The sequence below is a fragment of the Bufo bufo genome, chromosome 9 (assembly GCF_905171765.1).
Source record: "Bufo bufo chromosome 9, aBufBuf1.1, whole genome shotgun sequence".
In the NCBI taxonomy this organism is placed as follows: Eukaryota; Metazoa; Chordata; class Amphibia; order Anura; family Bufonidae; genus Bufo; species Bufo bufo.
In genome coordinates, this window is record NC_053397.1 from 12,742,400 (window position 1) to 12,765,582 (window position 23,183).

The 23,183-nt window shown below is 47.7% G+C and overlaps 1 protein-coding gene across 1 annotated transcript; it reads right to left on the reverse strand.

Moving 5' to 3' along the window:
- Nucleotides 1-543: 543 nt before the first annotated feature.
- CFAP100 (cilia and flagella associated protein 100) lies at nt 544-12,232 on the reverse strand. The gene is made up of 15 exons (XM_040408325.1): nt 11,823-12,232; nt 11,555-11,632; nt 11,374-11,480; nt 10,826-11,009; nt 10,558-10,625; nt 10,227-10,390; nt 8,263-8,343; nt 7,776-7,984; nt 7,385-7,487; nt 5,147-5,213; nt 3,895-4,046; nt 3,524-3,659; nt 3,044-3,246; nt 2,860-2,953; nt 544-1,253 (listed from the first exon to the last, which is right to left on the reverse strand). Exons 1-15 carry the CDS (start codon nt 11,887-11,889, stop codon nt 1,143-1,145), a joined length of 1,824 nt encoding a protein of 607 aa, XP_040264259.1. The 5' UTR covers nt 11,890-12,232; the 3' UTR covers nt 544-1,142.
- Nucleotides 12,233-23,183: the final 10,951 nt, after the last annotated feature.

Genomic DNA, 23,183 nt, shown 5'->3' on the forward strand with positions numbered 1-23,183 from the left:
ATCTAGCCAGCAAAGGAAGCAATATGGGTAATAATACAAGCCATTTACTAAAGTATTGTTAACTTTCGCCACATTATAGGTGCCACTTGCTGAAGTGACAAAACCCCATTAAGGTTTATTCCACACATGACTGAAACGCTGCTGTTTTGCCATCATGGGTTTTCGTGGGGCAGACCTGCGGCGTTGTACAGAACCTGCAAAGTAAATGCATTTTTAGAAGTTCTCAGTTGCACATTGCTGGAAGAAAAAATGCACAGTAGAAATTGACCTGCGTTGCTAATTGTGTCGATTTATGCTGCGTATTTTTATCATCCGTTACACTCCAGTGCAAAGAGTGAAATCTCCGTCAAATGAGCCGCATTTATGCAATGAAATCTGCAGCAAAACGCACACCATTGGGTCCTTTTTTTTTTTTTTTCAGCAGGAACGTTGCAAATTTTCTGCTGCATTTCAGTAACAACACCCTAAGGCGCGAGTTCAATGCAATGAATTCACAGTATGTGTCAGTAAGAGGTCCCATTCTGACCTCCACTCCCCTGTGACCCTGAGAGTCCTGGAATCTACTGAATTACACTGACATAATGCTGTCACTGTAGTACGATAGATTTCAGGACTCTGAGGGTCACTCAGCATTACAAATCATTGAACTCTCTTGTGTGTCTGGCCAAAGGGGTTTTGTAGTAGATACTGATGACCTATCCTCCGAATAGATAGATCGATGGGCGTCCGACACCCTGCACTCCACCCCCATTTGCTGGAAAGGGAGCTTAGCTGCAGTTACCGTGGCTTGGTTCGTGTACAGAACCACGTCCTTCCGGTTCCATTTACTGTATAGTTTCCAGTGCTGGCAGCTGTCCAAAACAGCAGATTGGCGAGTGTGGTCGCACCCCTAACCTGAATATCTAAGTCCTGGAAAAACCCATTTTAAGGTGACAATAATTGTCTGCCAGAGGCTCATTAACTAAAAATATGATGTCATTATGGACAAGGCCCTTTATTTGTAATAGCTGTAACATGAAAGACGCCAGCATTTCTCTTTACAAAGGCGGCTGTCCCAGCGAGCGGGAGGAAGCACGGCCGCACTGTCACCCGCCACTTCAGAAAACGATAAAACAATACAGGAGATCTGGATGACTCCAATGCTAGCGGAAAAAATACAAGGCTTCTTCCTTCTCTTTGTCAGCATCTTGGTCTTTCTCAATTTTGGGTTTCATTGCTGGTGGATCAGAGCGGGTCATCAGTTTTCTGCCGGTCTGTAGAGAAAAACATGGGTCAGTGTTGATTCACCGAGGAGTCGATCCACTAGGTTTCAGATTTGAATTTAATGAACTGAAGAGCCTACAGGGGAAATTCACACACGGCAGATATTTCTGGGTCTGTCCCTGAAGTGATCTGAATGAGGCTTGCAAAAATTGCAGTGCTCGCCGCCCCCCACCGTGGAATGGAACAGATTTTCCGATGAAATTTGCAGCATGTGAATATATACTAAAGCTGTTATCATTTATCTCTTCATAATCTGTTTGTGCTCTGGGATAAACTCCGGACATGCATACAATTGCATGTGGCCCTGCTTTTAGCTTCCATTTGGACAATGGGGGATATGGACCTGTTTGAGGTATATGACACACACCATTAGACCCATGGTTGGGCCAGGTTTTGCAGAAGTAATAAAGACACTGAACTGCACCCACATTATGGCTTTGAAAGAGCCATCCGCCAAATTGTTGGCCTACCGCTATTGACTGTATATAGCTATTTTAAATGATTATTCCATTCTCACCATAAAAGGCTGAAATGCAAATAAAAATTTTAAAGGGTTGTCCTGATTATATTTATATATATTCTCCTAATAGCTGATTGGCAGGGGTCCGACACCCAGCACCGCTGCTGATCAGCTGTTTCAGGAGGATTGGTGCTCCATCCTCTTCATTACACTGCCCCGTGCAGTGTAACGACGAGCACTCTGTCCATGCATTTGAATGGAGAAAGTACTTGTAATTGCAGTAGCCCAACCTGCTTGCTGTTGCGACAGTGTAATTACAAGAAGGTAGCGAGCAGGTAAACGATAAAGAGAAGGCTGCACTGGCATGGTTCGTGCCTTCTCTTCATACAGCTGATTGGCAGGGGCGTCGGGCCCTCACTGATCTGATATTGATGACCTATACTAAGGAGAAGTCATCAATATATAGCAGGACAACTCCTTTAAGGCTGGAGAGGCACCCCGACCTTTGGTTACGTATTGAATGCTGTAAAGTCCTCTGATACACCGACATGTAGTGTTCAGCAAGGCGCGGGTAACTGCATATACAAAGCACAACTACACACATGACGGCACAAAACTGATATCCTGCACCAGCCATCTTTACTAGATTTCTTGTGCTTTCCAGTTATTTTATTTTTCTGTGTAAAATCCGGGGGCGTCAATACCTCCTGACGTACAGGTGAAACTCGTAAAATTAGAATATCGTGCAAAGCTCATTTGTTTCAGTAAATGCAACTTAAAAGGTGAATCTAACATGAGATATTTCAGGCCTTTATTTGTTATAATTTGGATGATTATGGCTTACAGCTTATGAAAACCCCAAAGTCACAATCTGAGGTCCCCTTTGCTTAGGGGGGTATGGATTAATTAGCTGACTAGAGGGTGACACTTTGAGCCTAGAATATTTTAAGTTGCATTACTGAAATAAATGAACTTTTGTATGATATTCAAATTTTTTGAGTTTCACCTGTAGGTGGTGTTAGGCGACAGCTGCGCCCTGGTTAGATTCCCCCCCTTACCCCCCCCCCCCCCCCCTAGTCGAAGCACTGACGAGTCCTGCCTGCTCATCTTACATTATGGATTGTGTATAGACTTACTGTTTTCTTGGGGTCGGCTTGTGCCCTTTCTAAAGCGCGGCGCAGCCTCTCCTCCTGGTGCAGCTTTTGCTGTATAATTTTCTCATCTCTCAATCTGAGGAGAAGTCATAACATGAAGTCTAGTGCACCTTATTCCTCCTCCACTACAATAATCTCAAAACCAAGAACTAAACCCTCTCCGCACCTCAGCCGACGCTCCTTCTCCTTTGCCTTTTCTGCAGTCTCGAGCCTTTCTTTAGGGATGGTTTCAATGTTGTCTAAGAGCTCCTCTACCTGCTGCTCCATCATGGTTAACATCTGCAGGGCGTTGAGATTGGCTCTGTTCTCCTTTATACAGGCCTGGTACACTTCACCTACTTTCTTGGTGAGAGATGTCAACATCTTCTCCTGCAGGGTCAAAAGACAGCTTTGTCAGGTACTTGTTAGCTGTTCTTTCTTACCTTGAATGGATGGCACAGCAGAATGCTGTGTAACGGAACTGTATGGAGCCCAAGTTACATCCTACATTATACTCCAGAGCTGCACTCACTATTCTGCTGGTGCAGTCACTGTGTACATACATTACTTATCCTGTACTGATCCTGAGTTACATCCTGTATTCTACTCCAGAGCTGCACTCACTGTTCTGCTGGTGGAATCACTGTACATATCACTGGTTTCATACCTGCTCTTCAAAACTGTACTGGCCAAAGGCAAATACTCTGCATTTCATTTCGAGATCTACTGCTTGCTCGTCCTCCTGAACTATCGCTTGCTGCAGGTGAGCAATCTGGGCTTTCAGCTGTTGAGTCTCATTTTCCCTAAAAGGTAAATGCAAAAAACAGTGAAGAAACAATAGTGATGTGTAGTGCGCCCCGATCCTGCAGCGCTGCCTCCATCTTGCTCCCCTTTTCTGAGCAGGTTGGCGAGAGAGGGCAGCGGGAGTGTGGTAAGACCTATGGGGCTGTATACATGAAACAGTATCTGATAGTCTGGCACCACTTAAAGGCATTGGCCTGTATTTCATTGTGCAGCGGGCTCCTTACGTTCACTCACATTTTCTTCTCCGTCATGGTGATGGTGTGCTTGATCTCCTCTAAGGCCTGTTCTGTTTCCTGTGAGTTCTGGATCAGCGACAGGTTCCGTTCCTCCATTTCAGAGAAGATGTTGAGTAGTTGTTGTGGATCAGTAAAGTACAGCTCCGGCTCCTGGTAAAAGATCTGTCATCAGCATCTCACCACCTCTGCAGATCCACCATGTGGTCCAACCGTCTATTTGAACTATTCTGTATCGGGGCAGGGGGAGAATGAAGACCACCATCGTCCCAGCTTCATGTCACAAGCACCAGGGACAATGCTGGTGCCTGCAGAGGACAGTCACCCACTGGACACCAGGCACCAATTCACGCCTTCTTTACCCTAGACCACCAAAGATACTGGTATTAACTCTTTCACTACTCTAGACCACCAGGGATGCTGGTATTAAGCTTCGTTCACACTTCAGTGTTTAGTCCATCAGTGATCTGTGAGCCAAAAACCACAGAACAGGAGCAAATCTTTCCATTATACATTATCTCTGTGTAGGATACACTTCTTGTTTTGGCTCACAAGTCACTGACCAAAAACTGAAATGTGAACAAGGCTTTAGTCCTTTCATTACCCAAGACCACCAGGGATGCAGGTATTAACCCATTTACTACTCTGTCTAGATCACCAGAGATATGTCGGCATCAATCCTTTCACTGCTGTAGACCACCAGGGATGCTAGTATTAATCATTTCACTTTCCTAGACCACTGGGGATGCTGGTATTAACCCTTTTACTACACTAGACCACCAGGGATGCTAGGATTAATAATTTCACTTTCTTAGATCACCAGTGGTATTAAGCCTTTCGCTACTGTAGACCACCCAGAATGCTGGTATTCTTTCACTACTCTAGACCACCAGAAATGCTGGTATTACCACTTTCACTACTCTAGACCACCAGGGGTATGTCTGTATTAATCCTTTTACTGTTCTAGAAAACCAGAAATGCTGGTATTTTTTCACTACCCTAGACCACCGGGGTTATGACCAATAAATTATTTATTCCCATAAATCACTCGGGATCGCTGCCAATATTCACCTTTAACCCACAAACCAGGGAAACTTAGTTGTAACCTTTAAACTTCTCTAAACTGCCCGGAGACTCGGGGTCCTTTGACACAGTCAAGATTTTGCATGACATAATGACCCTGAAAAGCTGCGACTCAGACTGTCCAACCTCTTACATCCCCTTTAACACTTTCAGTTGGAGGCCTTCCTTACCTCTTCACTGTCAGAGGACACCAGGTTTTCGGAACTGTTATCGTCTTCTAGGACTATCGTACTGCTCCTGAAAAGACAACCCACAGGTGTCCCAAAAAAGGTGGCAAGTATTGGTGGATGTTATCACCCCTCCCCCACTCCAACGTATGAAGACTTCCTCTAGAGATGTATGATGCAGGTCCCCTTTAAAGTCAGGAATATACAAACCATGATTTCTGCCGTCTTATGTCCATTCATTATTCTATAATAATCTGTGTGATCTGAGACACGGCCACAAGGCGTAATATAATAATCTGTGGCATCCGAGACAGGACCACAAGGTGTAATATCTGTGGGTTCCGGGACACGGCCACAATGTGTAATATAATAATCTGTGGATTCTGAGACACGGTCACAAGGCGTAATATAATAATCTGTGGGATCCGGGATATGACCACGAGGTGTAATATAATCTGTGGGATCTGGGACATGACCAAAAAGTGTAATATAATAATCTGTGGGTTCCAGGACATGACCACAAGGCTTAATATAATTAGCTGTGTGATCTGAGACATGGCCACGAGATGTAATATAATAATCTGTGGGATCCAGGACAGAGCCACAAGGCGTAATAAAATAATCTGTGTGATCTGAGATACGACCACAATGTGTAATAAAATAATCTGTGGGACTCGATACATGGCCACAAGGTTTAATATGATCTGTGGGATCTGAGATATGGCCACAAGGCCTAATATAATAATCTGTGGCATCCGAGACAGGACCACAAGGTGTAATATCTGTGGGTTCCGGGACACGGCCACAATGTGTAATATAATAATCTGTGGATTCTGAGACACGGTCACAAGGCGTAATATAATAATCTGTGGGATCCGGGATATGACCACGAGGTGTAATATAATCTGTGGGATCTGGGACATGACCAAAAAGTGTAATATAATAATCTGTGGGTTCCAGGACATGACCACAAGGCTTAATATAATTAGCTGTGTGATCTGAGACATGGCCACGAGATGTAATATAATAATCTGTGGGATCCAGGACAGAGCCACAAGGCGTAATAAAATAATCTGTGTGATCTGAGATACGACCACAATGTGTAATAAAATAATCTGTGGGACTCGATACATGGCCACAAGGTTTAATATGATCTGTGGGATCTGAGATATGGCCACAAGGTGCAGTACAATAATCTGTGGGAGCTGGGACACGACCACAAGGTGTAATATAATAATCTGTGGTATCCAGGACACGACCACAAGGTGTAATATAATAATCTGTGGTATCCGGGACACGACCACGAGGTGTAATATAATAATCTGTGGGATTCGGGACACGACCACGAGGTGTAATATAATAATCTGTGGTATCCGGGACACGACCACAAGGTGTAATATAATAATCTGTGGGATTCGGGACACGACCACGAGGTGTAATATAATAATCTGTGGTATCCGGGACACGACCACAAGGTGTAATATAATAATCTGTGGTATCCGGGACACGACCACAAGGTGTAATATAATAATCTGTGGTATCCAGGACACGACCACAAGGTGTAATATAATAATCTGTGGTATCCGGGACACGACCACAAGGTGTAATATAATAATCTGTGGGATTCGGGACACGACCACGAGGTGTAATATAATAATCTGTGGTATCCGGGACACGACCACAAGGTGTAATATAATAATCTGTGGTATCCGGGACACGACCACAAGGTGTAATATAATAATCTGTGGTTTCCGGGACACGACAACAAGGTGTAATATAATAATCTGTGGGACTCGGTACATGGCCACAAGGTTTAATATGATCTGTGGGATCTGAGATATGGCCACAAGGTGCAATACAATAATCTGTGGGAGTTGGGACACGACCGCAATATGTAATATAATAATCTGTGGTTTCCGGGACACGACCACAAGGTGTAATATAATAATCTGTGGTATCCGGGACACGACCACAAGGTGTAATATAATAATCTGTGGTATCCGGGACACGACCACAAGGTGTAATATAATAATCTGTGGGATCCGGGACACGACCACAAGGTGTAATATAATAATCTGTGGTATCCGGGACACGACCACAAGGTGTAATATAATAATCTGTGGTATCCGGGACACGACCACAAGGTGTAATATAATAATCTGTGGTATCCGGGACACGTCCACAAGGCGTAATATAATAATCTGTGGGATCTGGGACACGGCTACACAGCGTTTTACTCACATTTTCTTAGAGGCCACAGTCTTCAGGCTGGATCGGGACGGCTGACGGATGTCCCGGATGGAATCACGGCTGGCCAGGGGTCCGGAAGAACGAGACTCTGGTTCTAGATAAGAAGGGGGACATTATTCTTCCTTGCCAATTTTTGGAAGTGGAGTTCAGGGAGGTTATTTTCTTGGAGTTTTTGGACATAAGCCACGCCTAATTTTTTACAGGCCCCACCCCTTTTAAAGGGGGCCTCTCAACCTAACGTTCATGAATCATGTGTGGGAGACTTGACAACTCTTCCAGGAGTCTGAGAGGTCTCCCGTTTTTCCCAGGGGTTCTCGAGAAGACTGCGGGCCCCGTACACATACTGTATACTGGTCGGTGCCGCTAATCGGAATGCACTTACTCTTTCCCAGCATCGGGGATGCAGACACCTTGTGAGACCCGGAGCTGCTCTTCTCCTTCTGGCGGCTGATAAGCGGCTCTCGCTGTTTCTTGCTCTCGCTCTCCTTCTTCTTCAGCCTTTGCTCCTGCCACTCCTTAGGAGACAATCTGAAGAGAAACTCCTTGTACATGAGGTATTCCCGCAGAATCTCCTCCGACTTTGCAATGTCACTGGGGAGGATGAAGAAGAAGAGGACGGGATATTAAGGCTCATATCAACCTCATTGCTTTGTGGTATTGCAGCTCAGCCTCAATCGCTTTCATGGAGCTAAGATGCAATACCAGACACAGCCTGTGCACAGGTGTGGCGCTGTTTTGAAAAAAAGAAAGGTAGCCGTGTTTTTCAGTAAAAATGGCGCAACAGAATACCGTAGAGACAAACGCCAGCGGGCATGTCCAGAACGTAGGCTGACATTGTGCTTATTCCATAGAAATGAGGTGTCTTCTACCTTTTGATGTTCATCATTTGCGCCGTCAGCCCCTTGATCTCTGCCGCTCTCTCCAGTTTCAGCTTTGTTTCCTTGTCGGCCCTAGATGTAAACGCCGACACCTGAGAAATGGCCTCCGAAATTTACAGCGTCATTTTATAACATTTATAGATTTTCTGAGCAGAAACCATTTCTAGAGAGTCACAAGCTGCCCGCTAGTCAATGAATAGAATGCAAGCCATGCCCACTGAGTGTAGGACCACACCCCTTTCTTGAAGTGATTAAAGCGCACCTGTCAACAGGACCGACCCTATTAAACCAGACACACTGCCGGGGGGAGGGTTGATCCTTCTGATTAGAATTCCCGAGATAAAGGACTTTTATTGTTCACGAAAAAGAGGGCGTTCGTGCAGCAAAGGGCGTGACCTAGCCGCTCAGTGCACCGCCGATTTCCAGTGAAGGCCACACCCCTGCAATGAAGCCTTTTTTTTTTTTTCCGGGAGCGATGCAACCAATTTTCACAAATCAGGTATCATTGTAACCAGCAGGATCGACCCTATGAGGTGGTATATCATTTTAATAGGGTGCACTCTAATTACTTCAAGAGAGGGGGGTGGTGTTATGCTTAGTGGGGGTGCCACCAGGGATGCAAGCAGGCCCGGACTGACCCACAGGGGTACGGGTGAATCCCCCTGAGCAAGCTGGGCCCCTAGTCTCCCACCCCCTGCACAAGGGGCACATAACACAGTGGACTTGCTGCACTACAGACATATATTCAGTGTATGGCTCCTCATCAGCCGATATTCATGTAAAAAACGTGATTATTTAAGAATCTCCCCAGTTTATTATTATAGACTCGATCAGAGCAGAGATAACTTCTAGGTATAGAGGAAAGCCACCAGTGTCCTCCCCAGGACCTACCTTCTCAGAGTCGCTGCAGGGGCCCCCATATTCAATCATCTGGTAGCATCTTGCTGCTGTGTGAGCAGGGAATATCTGAATGTATCCGTACGGTAGGCCCCCAAAATACATTTTACTGGTGGGCCCTAGGCACCCCAGACCGACACTAGATGCGAGTATTAATCCTTTCACTACTCTAGACCACCAGGAATGCGGGTATTATAATTTTTACTACACTAGACCACGAGAGATACGGTGGTATGATCTTTTTGCTACTCTAGGCCACCAGGAATATATTGGTATCGGTATTTTCAATACTGTAGGCCAGGCATGCCCAACCTGCGGTCCTCAAGCTGTTGCAAAACTACAACTCCCAGCATGCCCTAATAGCTGTAGGCCATCCATGCATGCTGAGAGTTGTAGTTTTGCAACAGCTTGAGGACCGCAGGTTGGGCATGCCTGGCCTACAGTATTGAAAATACCGATACCAATATATTCCTGGTGGCCTAGAGTAGCAAAAAGATCATACCACCGTATCTCTCGTGGTCTAGTGTAGTAAAAATTATAATACCCGCATTCCTGGTGGTCTAGAGTAGGAGTTGTATTTTTGCAACAGCTGGAGGGCCGCAAGTTGAGCATCCCTGCTGTAGACAACCTGAGATACTGGTATTCTTTCACTTCCCCAGACCACCAGGGTTATGACTAATCACCTCTTTATCCCCAGGCCCGAGACTCTGATCCCAGCAGCTCCCAGCATGCATGGAAGGCCTACACCTATTAGAGCATGCTGGGAGTTGTAGTTTCAAAACAGCAGCGGGTTGCTGAGCCCTGGTCCAGACAGCGGTACAAGGACCGGATCCGGGCTCGTAACCCGAACCTTAGGCCGTACACCGGACCTGTTTCCCAGCCCAAACTCATAAATCCTTTTGCTGCTGTGAGTTTGGATCAGGACCGCGCAGTCGGCTGGTAACACGCCTGGACATGTGAATCCGCTAGTAGAAATAATCAGCTATATACATAGGATGCTGCCCTCTACAGTGGGAAACTTGTGACATAATGCTCTCAGCGCCTGCGCCGATCCTTACTGTTTCATGGCCTCCACCGAATTCCTGTCATTCTCTTTCAGGAACTCATCGAATCTGATGGCGTCCTGTTCCAGAAACTGCTCCGCTTTCTCCAGCTTCTGCTCCTCCGTGGCGGCCATGGTCTCCAGCTTCTGGATCTCATCTCTTTTCACTTGGAGGCCGTACTAGTGCAGAAACAGCAATAGATAAATACAGGGAACAGCGCCGCCACAGGTGAAATAAAGCATTACACGGCACCCGCTGGAATCACTGGAGACCCCTGACCACCATGCCTGTGGGGTGCTGCTATGTGAACCCCTGTCTGATGCACACACAGTATCGGCAGTCTCACCTCCAGGCGGAACATCTCTCTCTTCTTGTTGATGTAGTCATTCACACTTTCCCGCTGGACGTTCCTGTCTGGATGAGAATATGGTATATTTATTGCACGGCACTCGTCATCTACAGCGTCTCACTGTGGGCATCCTTTGGATGGGGGTTCCAAAGCATGGGGGGCTCTGCACACACTGACCCTTCATTATAGTGAAAGGGAACCCGCTCGCTCTCATTTCCCTCTCACTAGCGACCCCCATCCCCACCCCCACCCCCACCCCCATCACCTCTGATCACTGCCAGTTTCCAGGAGGCGTTCTCCTGCGGATCCAGGGCCTTGTCCACCTCCGCTCCCATCTCTTCCATCTCCTCGTCCTCAATCTCCTTCCTCAGCCGGCCAATCTCTGCGTTCATCCTTGTGTTGTAGGTCGTCTTCTGGTGAACCTTCAGATGTTTGTTCCGCTCCTTTTCCTGCGTGGACATTAAGGTAGATCAGCTTTTGAGGTCTCTCAGGAAACATCTGGCTTGGCATTGGAGAACGTGTGTGTACAGAGTCCTACAGGTGCCAGGCAGAAGAGGAGCCGCAGGGCAGAACTTCATGATCTCATGTATGGAACTGATACCAAAGAGATACAGGTCTACGGGAAATCTGTCCCTCTGACTTCTGGTCTGCCATTTGGGGCTTGGGGTCCTAATGGGACCATGAATTACACAGGTGGCCCCACTGCAGGTAAGTCAGAACTGTAAGGGGTTATGGGAAAAGTGGAGGGACTTCTGAGCAGATACGTGATGCCGTCCAGACGTCCTGCATCTCCTACGTGTACCTGGACCATACCATTTGCTTTTTCTCTCTCTCTTGGTCTCTAATCTGGAAGATGTCCACATCAGGTGGGATCTTGAACGGGTTGGCGTCATTCTTTTTCTTCTTCTTGCCCTCGTGTGCTGTGGTGTAGAAGAAACTACTGCGTCAGCAGGAACCATACACTACATGCCACCCCAACTGTAGCCCACATTACCTGACACGACAGACTTGGCATCTGTCCAAGACTTGGCCGAGCTTAGGATGGACCTTGGGGCAGAGGGATGAGAACCTCCTGTAGACACAAAGACACGAGTGGCTGACAGGATAATACGGGTACTACTATCCCCATTACTACTATTCCCATTACTACTACTACTACTTCCACACACTGGTCAATGAATGTATCTGTGGGGGGAGGGATGATGTGACAACACTCGCCCTCCGCTCACGACGCTCTCCATCCCCCGCTCTGTGTTACTTACTGGATCCCGTTCCGGTCACCGTGCTTTCTCGCGAGGCAATGGAGCGTTCTAAAGTCATGGAAGACATTGTGAGCCGCGAGGAGGTCTCTAGTCACAAGAGAGAGAGGGGTGACACAGCGAGATATGGTAAATGCGATCGTCTACGTCAGGCCTGCTCAACCTGCGGCCCTCCAGCTGTTGCAAAACTACAACTCCCAGCATGCCCGAACAGCCTACAGCAGGGCATTGTGGGAGGTGTAGTTTTACAACAGCTGGCGGGCCGCAAGTTTAGCATGCCTGGTCTACGTTATAACTATATAAGTGCTGCTCGTACGAGGCTGCTTGGATCATACCAGGGAGTTGCTATGTATGCAATTTCCTAATGTATTTATTAAAGGGGATATAAGCCCCACAGAAATCCCGTAATGTGCCCCAGTGATAATAATCAGCGGATAAGGATTATTATATAAAGAAACGTTCTGTAACCCTTTTCAAGATCTCTGCTTGCTGCTGACAAATAGTAACATTTAGATGCAGATGACGAAACACCTGACATACAGGTATTATACATACACAGGTATTGCAAGTGTTTTCTGCAGTTTTTACCAGCGTTTTTTGCAGCTGCGCTTTTTAAAGTGTATGTTTTTTAGTTTTGTTTTTTTTTTTTTGCTGGTAAAAGAAGTCAACTCCAGACATTAGCTGAAGGTCCGTGGGAAACATGACACAGGAGACACAAGAGCTTTTTTTTTTGCTTTTGGTGTTTTTTTTCAGGCTTTTTCGCTAAAAAATTCCACGAAGAAAACGCTAGCGGTCAGAAACACTGCCTGCAAAAAATGCTAGAAAAACACCACAAAAAACAAACAAACAAAACCTCCAGCAGGAGCCCTAAAAAAAGGTAACATATACACATAGACACAATCCGTGTGTGCGGGGCCTTCACAGGAGTCAGGCCTCGTTCACATTTCCGTGACAGTATTACGTACATGAAAAAAAAGTGTCCTTATTCAATCCGTGAAGGATCCGTGTGTCATTCGTAATCCACGGACGTTGCTCAGCTGAAAATTAATTTTCAAGAGCATTGCTTATCTGCCTTCCGTGAAAAACGGATGCACCATGGATGCCATCCGCGTTATGTCCGTGATTTTCACAGACCCATAGACTTCAATGGGCGCGTTTGGTCAGCATCACGGACCAAAGTAGTGCATGCGTCCACGGTCAGTAAAAAAAAATACTGATGTGTGAACAGACGCATTTAAATCAATGGGTACGTGTGCGTGGAAAATGCGGACAGCACACGTCTGTGAAAAACGGAAATGTGAACGCGGCCTTAAAGGGGCATTCCACATTTAGGGCATATCCACAAGACCAGTCGGGGTCCCACTAATCCTAAAGTCAATGCGCTGTGACTTCACAAATACCCCTTTAAGCAGCACTAATCTCTCTCCTGTCCTGATAGTTTGATACATTGTATCCGCCTCCAGGCTCTTTGTTTATGGACTGGAAACAATTGTTACAATGTATCCATTCTAGACAATCCTCTGTGAGCTAAACCCATCAGCAGCACAAAATGTCCCTCCTGTTCTGTAGTTTGTTACAGTGTATCAGTGCAGGTCCCCTGTAAATAAGTGCAGGTTTTCCGCAGTTGCCCCTTCCATCAATCACTATTATAAGCTGTAGACATCCTGGGATTTGTAGTTCTACACAACCCTGACGCACAAATCTTGTGTCCTCGGAATAACCCCCCTGCCCCCCACACCAGCCCCAGAGCCCGTGTGTCTAATAAGATAGAAATACAGGATTCAATGGGGTTACCTCCTATCCAGCAGCTGCAGCCGTCCGCCCTGTGTGTACAGTGTCTAGAGCGGTGGTGTCTCCATGGCAACGGAGCGTTCCAGACAACTCACCACGTTCTCTGCATTTGCACTAGCGTCCAGCAGAGGGAGCAGTGTAATAATAAAGGTTATCCAGCAGAGGGAGCAGTGCGGTAATGACGAGCGTCCAGCAGAGGGAGCAGTGTAATAATAAAGGTTATCCAGCAGAGGGAGCAGTGTAATAATAAAGGTTATCCAGCAGAGGGAGCAGTGTAATAATAAAGGTTATCCAGCAGAGGGAGCAGTGCGATAATGACGAGCGTCCAGCAGAGGGAGCAGTGCGGTAATGAGGAGCGTCCAGCAGAGGGGCGTCCAGCAGAGGGAGCAGTGCGGTAATGAGGAGCGTCCAGCAGTGGGAGCAGTGCGATAATGAGGAGTGTCCAGCAGAGGGAGCAGTGCGATAATGACGAGCGTCCAGCAGAGGGAGCAGTGCGGTAATGAGGAGCGTCCAACAGAGGGAGCAGTGCGGTAATGAGGAGCGTCCAGCAGAGGGGCGTCCAGCAGAGGGAGCAGTGCGGTAATGAGGAGCGTCCAGCAGTGGGAGCAGTGCGATAATGAGGAGTGTCCAGCAGAGGGAGCAGTGCGATAATGACGAGCGTCCAGCAGAGGGAGCAGTGCGGTAATGAGGAGCGTCCAAAAGAGGGAGCAGTGCGATAATGAGGAGCGTCCAGCAGAGGGAGCAGTGCGATAATGAGGAGTGTCCAGCAGAGGGAGCAGTGCGGTAAGGACGAGCGTTCAGCAGAGGGAGCAGTGTAATAATAAAGGTTATCCAGCAGGGGGAGCAATAAATACTGAATATTACTGTATATAGCAGGGGGAGCAGTGTAGTATTGAATACTGTCCAGCAGAGGGAGCAGTGCGATAATGAGGAGAGTCCAGCAGAGGGAGCAGTGCGGTAATGACGAGCGTTCAGCAGAGGGAGCAGTGCAATAATAAAGGTTATCCAGCAGGGGGAGCAGTAAATATTGAATATTACTGTATATAGCAGGGGGAGCAGTGTAGTAATGAATACTGTCCAGCAGACGGAGCAGTGCGATAATGAGGAGTGTCCAGCAGAGGGAGCAGTGCGATATTGACGAGCGTTCAGCAGAGGGAGCAGTGTAATAATAAAGGTTATCCAGCAGGGGGAGCAATAAATACTGAATATTACTGTATATAGCAGGGGGAGCAGTGTAGTAATGAATACTGTCCAGCAGACGGAGCAGTGCGATAATGAGGAGAGTCCAGCAGAGGGAGCAGTGCGGTAATGACGAGCGTTCAGCAGAGGGAGCAGTGCAATAATAAAGGTTATCCAGCAGGGGGAGCAGTAAATATTGAATATTACTGTATATAGCAGGGGGAGCAGTGTAGTAATGAATACTGTCCAGCAGGGGGAGCAGTGCGATAATGAGGAGTGTCCAGCAGAGGGAGCAGTGCGATAATGAGGAGTGTCCAGCAGAGGGAGCAGTGCGATATTGACGAGCGTTCAGCAGAGGGAGCAGTGTAATAATAAAGATTATCCAGCAGGGGGAGCAATAAATACTGAATATTACTGTATATAGCAGGGGGAGCAGTGTAGTAATGAATACTGTCCAGCAGAGGGAGCAGTGCGATAATGACGAGCGTTCAGCAGGGGGAGCAGTGCGGTAATGACGAGCGTTCAGCAGGGGGAGCAGTGTAGTAATAAAGGTTATCCGGCAGGGGGAGCAGTAAATACTGAATATTACTGTATATAGCAGGGGGAGCAGTGTAGTAATGAATACTGTCCAGCAGAGGGAGCAGTGCGATAATGACGAGCGTTCAGCAGGGGGAGCAGTGTAATAATAAAGATTATCCAGCAGGGGGAGCAATAAATACTGAATATTACTGTATATAGCAGGGGGAGCAGTGTAGTAATGAATACTGTCCAGCAGAGGGAGCAGTGCGATAATGAGGAGAGTCCAGCAGAGGGAGCAGTGCGGTAATGACGAGCGTTCAGCAGGGGGAGCAGTGTAGTAATAAAGGTTATCCGGCAGGGGGAGCAGTAAATACTGAATATTACTGTATATAGCAGGGGGAACAGTGTAGTAATGAATACTGTCCAGCAGAGGGAGCAGTGCGATAATGAGGAGAGTTCAGCAGGGGGAGCAGTGTAGTAATAAAGGTTATCCAGCAGGGGGAGCAGTAAATATTGAATATTACTGTATATAGCAGGGGGAGCAGTGTAGTAATGAATATTGTCCAGCAGGGGGAGCAGTAAATATTGAATATTACTGTATATAGCAGGGGGAGCAGTGTAGTAATGAATATTGTCCAGCAGAGGGAGCTGTGCGCAGGGTTATGTGTGTGGGACAAGAAACACATGTACAATTTATTCCATAATAAATAAAATAAAAGCAGAAAACAAGAAATCTACCAGATGTGGCTGGAAACCGGCGCATCCGCAAACAGGACGGCGCTCAGATCCCGGACGGCTTTGCCTTCTCGCAACTTTTTTGTTGCTTTGTAATGTATGACTTTTTTTTGTACCTGAACCCCCTAATTGTAAAGCGATGCGGAATATGCCATATAAATAAAGATCATTATTATATGTCCTGTCATTCGCTTTTTCCACTATGTGTGTCGGTCTTCACTGTAGTTCTGGCATTATAATTGTGAACCAGCAGACACAGGATGAGCAGAACCATAATAGCTCCTGCCCGAATAGGAAATCATGATTATTTATTTAGGCTACTTTCACACTTGCGGCAGAGGATTCCCTCACGCAGTTCCGTCGCCAGAACTGCCTGCCGGATCCGGCAATCCGGACGCAAACTGATGGCATTTGTCAGACGGATCCGGGTGCGGATCCATCTGACAAATGCATTGAAATGCCGGATCCGTATCTCTGGTGTCATCCGGAAAAACGGATCCGGTATTAATTTTTTTTTGTTGAGGACGGAACTCAATGCCGGAAAAGAAAATCGCTAGTGTGAAAGTACCCTTATTTTATGCACTTATATAGCGCTGACATATTCCGCAGACATTATCATCCCACTGTCCCCAGGAGCTCACAATCTAAGTTCCCCATCAGTCTGTCTTTGGAGTGTGGGAGGAAACCGGAGAACCCGGGGAGAACATACAACCTCCGTGCAGATGTTGTCCCTGGTCGGATTTGAACCTAGGACCCCAGCGCTAACCAGTGAGTGCATGGAATTGTGGGAGGACACATTGGGATAATCACAGGGTACACTGCCATGTATGCGTCCTCCGCTCCACTCACCCCCCTACCTGACCCATCTATCACGGTTACTAGCACAACGCGTTCTCCAGTCTCACAGGCCCTGGGGGTAACATCGGATTCTGCCCCGTCCTCTAAGCCACACATCCAAACCCTCATCTCCATCTGCCGCTTACAACTTAAGAACATCTTTCGGTTTCGCGCCTTCCTCACCCCTAGTGCACGCTCTCATCCTCACCCGCCTAGACTACTGCAACATCCTCCTGTGTGGCCTCCCATCTAGCGCTCTCGCTCCCCTCCACTCCGCTGCCCGGTTAGTCCACCCCCCCCTCTGCCAATCCCTTCACTCCACAGCCTGTCCCCTCCGCACATCTCTGACCTCCCGATACATCGCCACCTCTCAGAACCTCCTCCTCTGTTCTTCACACAATCGTCTACAAGATTTCTCACGTGCCTCACCTCTACTTGGGAACTCACTACCCCAGGGATGCCCAACCTGCGGCCCAACTACCCTGATAGTGGCATGCTGGGAGTTTTAGTTTTGCAACAGCTGGAGGGCCGCAGGTTGGGCATCCCTGCTCTACCCCAACACATCAGACTACCCCCCCCAACATCCAAACCTCCCAACTTATCAGGAAAGCCGACCACCTCCCATGAGCATGCTCCACCACACAGGGGCAGCCTATACCCTCACCTACTGTGTCCTCCCTCCCTTATAGATTGCAAGCTCTTGTTGTATTTTATATTATGTATTTGTACCCCCCCCCCCCCCCCCCCCCCCCTCTTGATGTATAATAAGAATACTCCGGGGTCTGAGGAAGCCTCTGTCACTCGTCATCATGCGAGCTGCTGGCTGATCTCTTACAACTGTCTGGCGCCGCTGATCTCTGTTCACTTTTTACCTGATCAGTCACATTATGAGGCCGTCAGTCAGGATCAGTGACAAGCGCCGCCATATGGTGCTGTGCGGTGGGGGAGGGGGTGACTCTGCTTTCCACTAGCAGAAATATGACACAATCTTATATCTTGGATTTTTACTTTTCTGATTCCTTGTTTCCTTGAGTAGCAGCGCTCCCAGCAGCCACTTATCTCCCTTCCTTCCGTAGAGGTAACCCGGAGGCTCAGCACTAGGTAGGGCTCATCCACGTGAACGTGTGACCGTCCTGTGGACCTAAAAAATAGACCATGTTCTTTTTTTTTTTGCTGTGTGGAGGTTCCGTAGTGCTTCCGTGGGCTTCTGCTCCGTGTCTTCAGTCCGCTTCATATCTTGCGGAAGAAAGAATGGGTCTGCATCCGTGATACGGAACGCAGGCGGGCAATGCCCACATATTGCGGACCTGCTGTCCACAAGGTATGTAAACTTTTGCAACCAAATATGTATTGCTTCAGTGCATGGTACAAAAAAAGGTCTTGATTAAACATCTCCTGCCGTTATGTGCGTGCAGCGCCTATTAAGATCTTTGTGTCTCCGTGGCAACAGACTACAAAGCAAACCCTATGTAGTCTGGTCCTGCAGTCACATGTTACTCCATCTGCCTCCGTCTGTAGAACAGAGGGCTGGAAACTGTGTAACCAACGGTATCCTTTCGCAGTTACTGTCCAGTTGCTAGGGGCCACCTTTGAGCCTGTGATAATAGCGCCCATTTCGGACTATGATGTGCCTGTTTCCTGTCATGTACCTGTATTGTAATATGTTATGTGTGATATGCCACGTGACGTGTCTTATGCTGCTGTGAGACGCCAGCATGATGCTTAAGTAACCACTGTGGGTTAAACGTCTTGTGTATAAGATGTATATTGTAAGTGGTGACATCACAAGTGGTCTGATTTAGCACCTGTGATGTCACTACTCACGATATAAAAACAGCAAAATGCCCACGTGAGCGATATACAAGACGTTGATGGAGGTGTGAAAGTAAAGGGTTAATGACCATGCAGAATTCAATGGTGGGCGGCATTAGGGGGCAGTGTAGGTCTAGTACATCCCCACGCTGTGTAGGAGGCGGCCAGGTATGCAGAGAACGCTGCTGGTATAGCGAGGACCAGCCACACTGCAGTTGATAGTTAGCTAGCAAGTGGGAGTGTGACACTGGCAGAATGGTGCACCGCCAGCTCGCCCCATAGTCAAATGCTGTGTGGCTGAGAGTGAGCCAAGCCTGAGGGCTGGATGCATGTGAACAGCATGAAGAGGACCCACCGTCTATGCATGGAGCTATCTTCATCACCGCCACCAGGGGGAGATGTCATCATCACCCATTGAGCTGGGTGCAACACTAGGACCAGCTCCTCCCCCGAGAAGCTTGTTGTCTGTAACCATGGAGACACATAGGTCTGTATAGGGGCTGTGTACACAAAACTGCAGGAGATTTTTAACCCTAGATGCACTGGAGCGATTTCAGACGCTGTAGGTTTCTTCATTAATCATCTCCTTATTTGCAGCCGTCACCAAGGAATCCCTGTGTAAAACTCCTCATTGTCTCCAGTTAGGATAATCAGCGGCTTCTATGGGGGTCAAGCAGATGTTACCTCCGCGCCCGAAAATATCAAACACCCGTACTGCGTGCCATCCGCTACACCGCCCTGGACGCTAGAGGGTTAATGGGTATCAGGAAAGGAGGTATCACACATGATAGGTTTAGATACAGTGGGTCAGCAGACAGTATCACACAATGGGATTAGATACAGTGGGTCAGCAGACAGTATCACACAATAGGATTAGATACACTCAGCAGACAGTATCACACAATGGGATTAGATACACTCGGCCAACAGTATCACACAATGGGATTAGATACACTCGGCAGACAGTATCACACAATAGGATTAGATACACTCAGCAGACAGTATCACACAATGGGATTAGATACATTCAGCAGACAGTATCACACAATGGGATTAGATACACTCAGCAGACAGTATCACACAATGGGATTAGATACACTCGGCAGACAGTATCACACAATGGGATTAGATACACTCAGCAGACAGTATCACACAATAGGATTATATACACTCAGCAGACAGTATCACACAATGGGATTAGATACACTCGGCAGACAGTATCACACAATAGGATTAGATACACTCGGCTGACAGTATCACACAATAGGATTAGATACACTCGGCAGACAGTATCACACAATGGGATTAGATACACTCGGCAGACAGTATCACACAATGGGATTAGATACACTCGGCAGACAGTATCACACAATAGGATTAGATACACTCGGCAGACAGTATCACACAATAGGATTAGATACACTCAGCAGACAGTATCACACAATGGGATTAGATACACTCAGCAGACAGTATCACACAATGGGATTAGATACACTCAGCAGACAGTATCACACAATGGGATTAGATACACAGCTCAGCAGACAGTATCACACAATGGGATTAGATACACTCGGCAGACAGTATCACACAATAGGATTAGATACACTCAGCAGACAGTATCACACAATAGGATTAGATACACTCGGCAGACAGTATCACACAATGGGATTAGATACACTCAGCAGACAGTATCACACAATAGGATTAGATACACTCGGCAGACAGTATCACACAATAGGATTAGATACACTCAGCAGACAGTATCACACAATGGGATTAGATACACTCAGCAGACAGTATCACACAATGGGATTAGATACACTCAGCAGACAGTATCACACAATGGGATTAGATACACAGCTCAGCAGACAGTATCACACAATGGGATTAGATACAGTTGGCAGACAGTATCACACAATGGGATTAGATACACAGCTCAGCAGACAGTATCACACAATAGGATTAGATACACTCGGTGGACAGTATCACACAATAGGATTAGATACACTCGGCAGACAGTATCACACATTGGTACATGGTCTGTTATCTGGGCCGATAATCCGCCTTCCAATCATATTTACGAAAATGATCCAATAATTGAGACGTATAAATGCCAATAAACAATCTCTGGCGTCGCACGTGATGGGTTTACAGGCACCAGTCACCCATCGTAGACTGTGGAAATGATTTTACACTAAAACTCTACATGATGGGGATTGTAGTACTGCAGAGGTTACATTCTGGAGATGTAATAACTGGGAGCGGAGGAGATTATGGCTTTTATTACAAGACACCGAGGCTCCTATTGCTTTCTCCCTTTTTGTCCTCAGCTCCCGTTGTTTCAGGGGTCGCTTCCCTGATTTCGTCTTTTCCCCTTATCCCTTACTTCTCCCTGCTATTCTTTGCCTATCCCTACCTCCGGTTCCTGTGCGCTCTCTCCTGCGCTTTCTCCGGCGTTCTCCCTGATGCTCTTGTCGGCGGCCGAATTCTCGTACGATTTCAACCGCCATCTCCTTCTTCTTCACCTCTGAAGCGGGACCTCCTCTTCCCGCTTCGTCTTCGTCTTCTCCTGTCCGAAGTCTCGCGAGACTTCGGACGCTGCTTCTGCAAGTACCTCCGTTCCCCTCAGTGCTGTGCGAAACCTCGTGAGATTTCGCACGCGCCCACAGACAGCACCAGCCGCTTCTTCTTTCCTGTCAGCCTGCGATCCGGCCCTCTGGTGACCATTACCCTCTTTTTCTTACTCCCATACCTCGCCCTCCTGGTTCCCCGTTCAGTGGACACATTAGATTAGTAGGCATAGGTAGTTTGCTTTACCTTGCTCCGATCATAATTATGTCTGAGGACAGCTTCCCCATTGACCGCATTCCTGAGGACATGGAGGTGACCCCCCATGCCCAGGTTGCAGGTTCCATTCCTGATGAGGCACAAGCTGTAGCAATTCAACGCTCTGTGGCAGTAGCTATTCATGCCGCCATGGGCTCCATGTCTACTGCTATTTCGAGGTCCGCGGAGTGGCTCCCATCAGACCACATTGCCAAATATTTGGAGTCCCGGGTGCGCCAGCCCCTTAGCAAGGAGGCTAGGAACAAATTGAGGGCTGAGTGCCCTAGACCTATTGTCCCAAAATGATCCAATTTCTGGCCAAGTCCGGATGGAACCCCCGTAAGGGTCTTGAGTCAGCATTAAAGGCTTGCCAGGATAAGTTGCTGGATGTCCTAGGCCCACTTACTAAGATTTTCTAAATGGCAGAATCCGCCAGAACCCAGAACACCCAGGTAGATCCAGAAAAGCTCCGGGGATGGGCACAGCGTGCTCTGTGCCTCACTGGCAACGCAAATACTTCTCTCTCCATCGAGAGAAGGAAAGCCATTCTGTTCAAAATAGAACCAAAACTTTTCAATCTGGCCTTAACTGAGGCGGGCAAAGATGCCCAGGGCCTCCTCTTTGGAGACTCTTTTATTAAAGATTTATCCCGATTTGTTGGTGCCTTCACGGCGCTGGATAAGGCCCAATCGTCTATGAGACGGGTTTTCCAGGGACGGGTCTCCACCAGGGCCGGCAGTGCTAGGGGCCGTCTGTCCGGCCGGTCATCTTTCCAGACCCGTGGTTTGGGTCGAGGCTCCATTGCATTAAGATCCTCCAACCAGGACTCCCGCCTTCTTCCCCACCTCCCCACCCGTGGTGCTTCATGGCGGTCCCGCGGTGCCAGAGGATTCTCAGTATCCAGACGTCCATTCAGTAAGTCTACCAAACCCTTTATCTTTTTCGACTGTTTGGGTAGGGGGCAGACTCCGTCTCTTTTCCCACGCATGGTCAGCCATCACTGCCGACCCATGGATCCTCACTACCGTACAGGTGTTCCACATAGAATTGGTGGGTTCTCCCATCCACATTCCACCGCCTCATCCCATTGTCCTCCCCGCCCCGAATTGACTGAACTCACCTTCATGCGGGGGCATTATACGCAGACCTGATCACCCTAGACGAGGAGACCAGACACGAACTGACATGGTGGATCCGGAACTTAGAAGTTTGGAATGGCAAAGCTATTTTCAGCCCGCGTCCAGATTTCACAATAGAATCGGACGCCAGCCTGCTGGGATGGGGCGCTTATTGCGACGGAGTGACCACCGGGGGACGCTGGTCCGAGAAGAAGTCCAGATTCCATATCAACGCCTTGAAGCTTCTCGCAGGATTCTTCGCTATTCGCAGTTTTGCGAACAGACTGACCAGCACCTGCCTCAGATTACTGATGGACAATATTTCCGCAGTACGATATGTCAACGCCATGGGCGGCACGCACTCGACCACATTGTCCCATCTGGCACGAGACTTCTGGACTTTTTGCCTGTCCAGGGAGATCACCGTTGTTGCGGAGTATCTGCCCGGCCTTCACAATACGCACGCGGACTGGAGTTCTCGTTTTCTATCCGACTCCAGTGATTGGCGATTGGACACGGCGGTCTTCTCATCCATATCCTCCCGATG

What these genes read in the sequence shown, in the direction of transcription:
- CFAP100 (XM_040408325.1), bottom strand. Translation starts at nt 11,889, where the DNA reads ATGTCTTCCATGACTTTAGAACGCTCCATTGCCTCGCGAGAAAGCACG. An exon ending in CAAATGATGAACATCAAAAG is followed by an intron (nt 7,985 to 8,262) that starts GTAGAAGACACC and finishes CATCCTCCCCAG; the next exon opens with TGACATTGCAAAGTCGGAGG. An exon ending in ACCATGACGGAGAAGAAAAT is followed by an intron (nt 3,660 to 3,894) that starts GTGAGTGAACGT and finishes TTTACCTTTTAG; the next exon opens with GGAAAATGAGACTCAACAGC.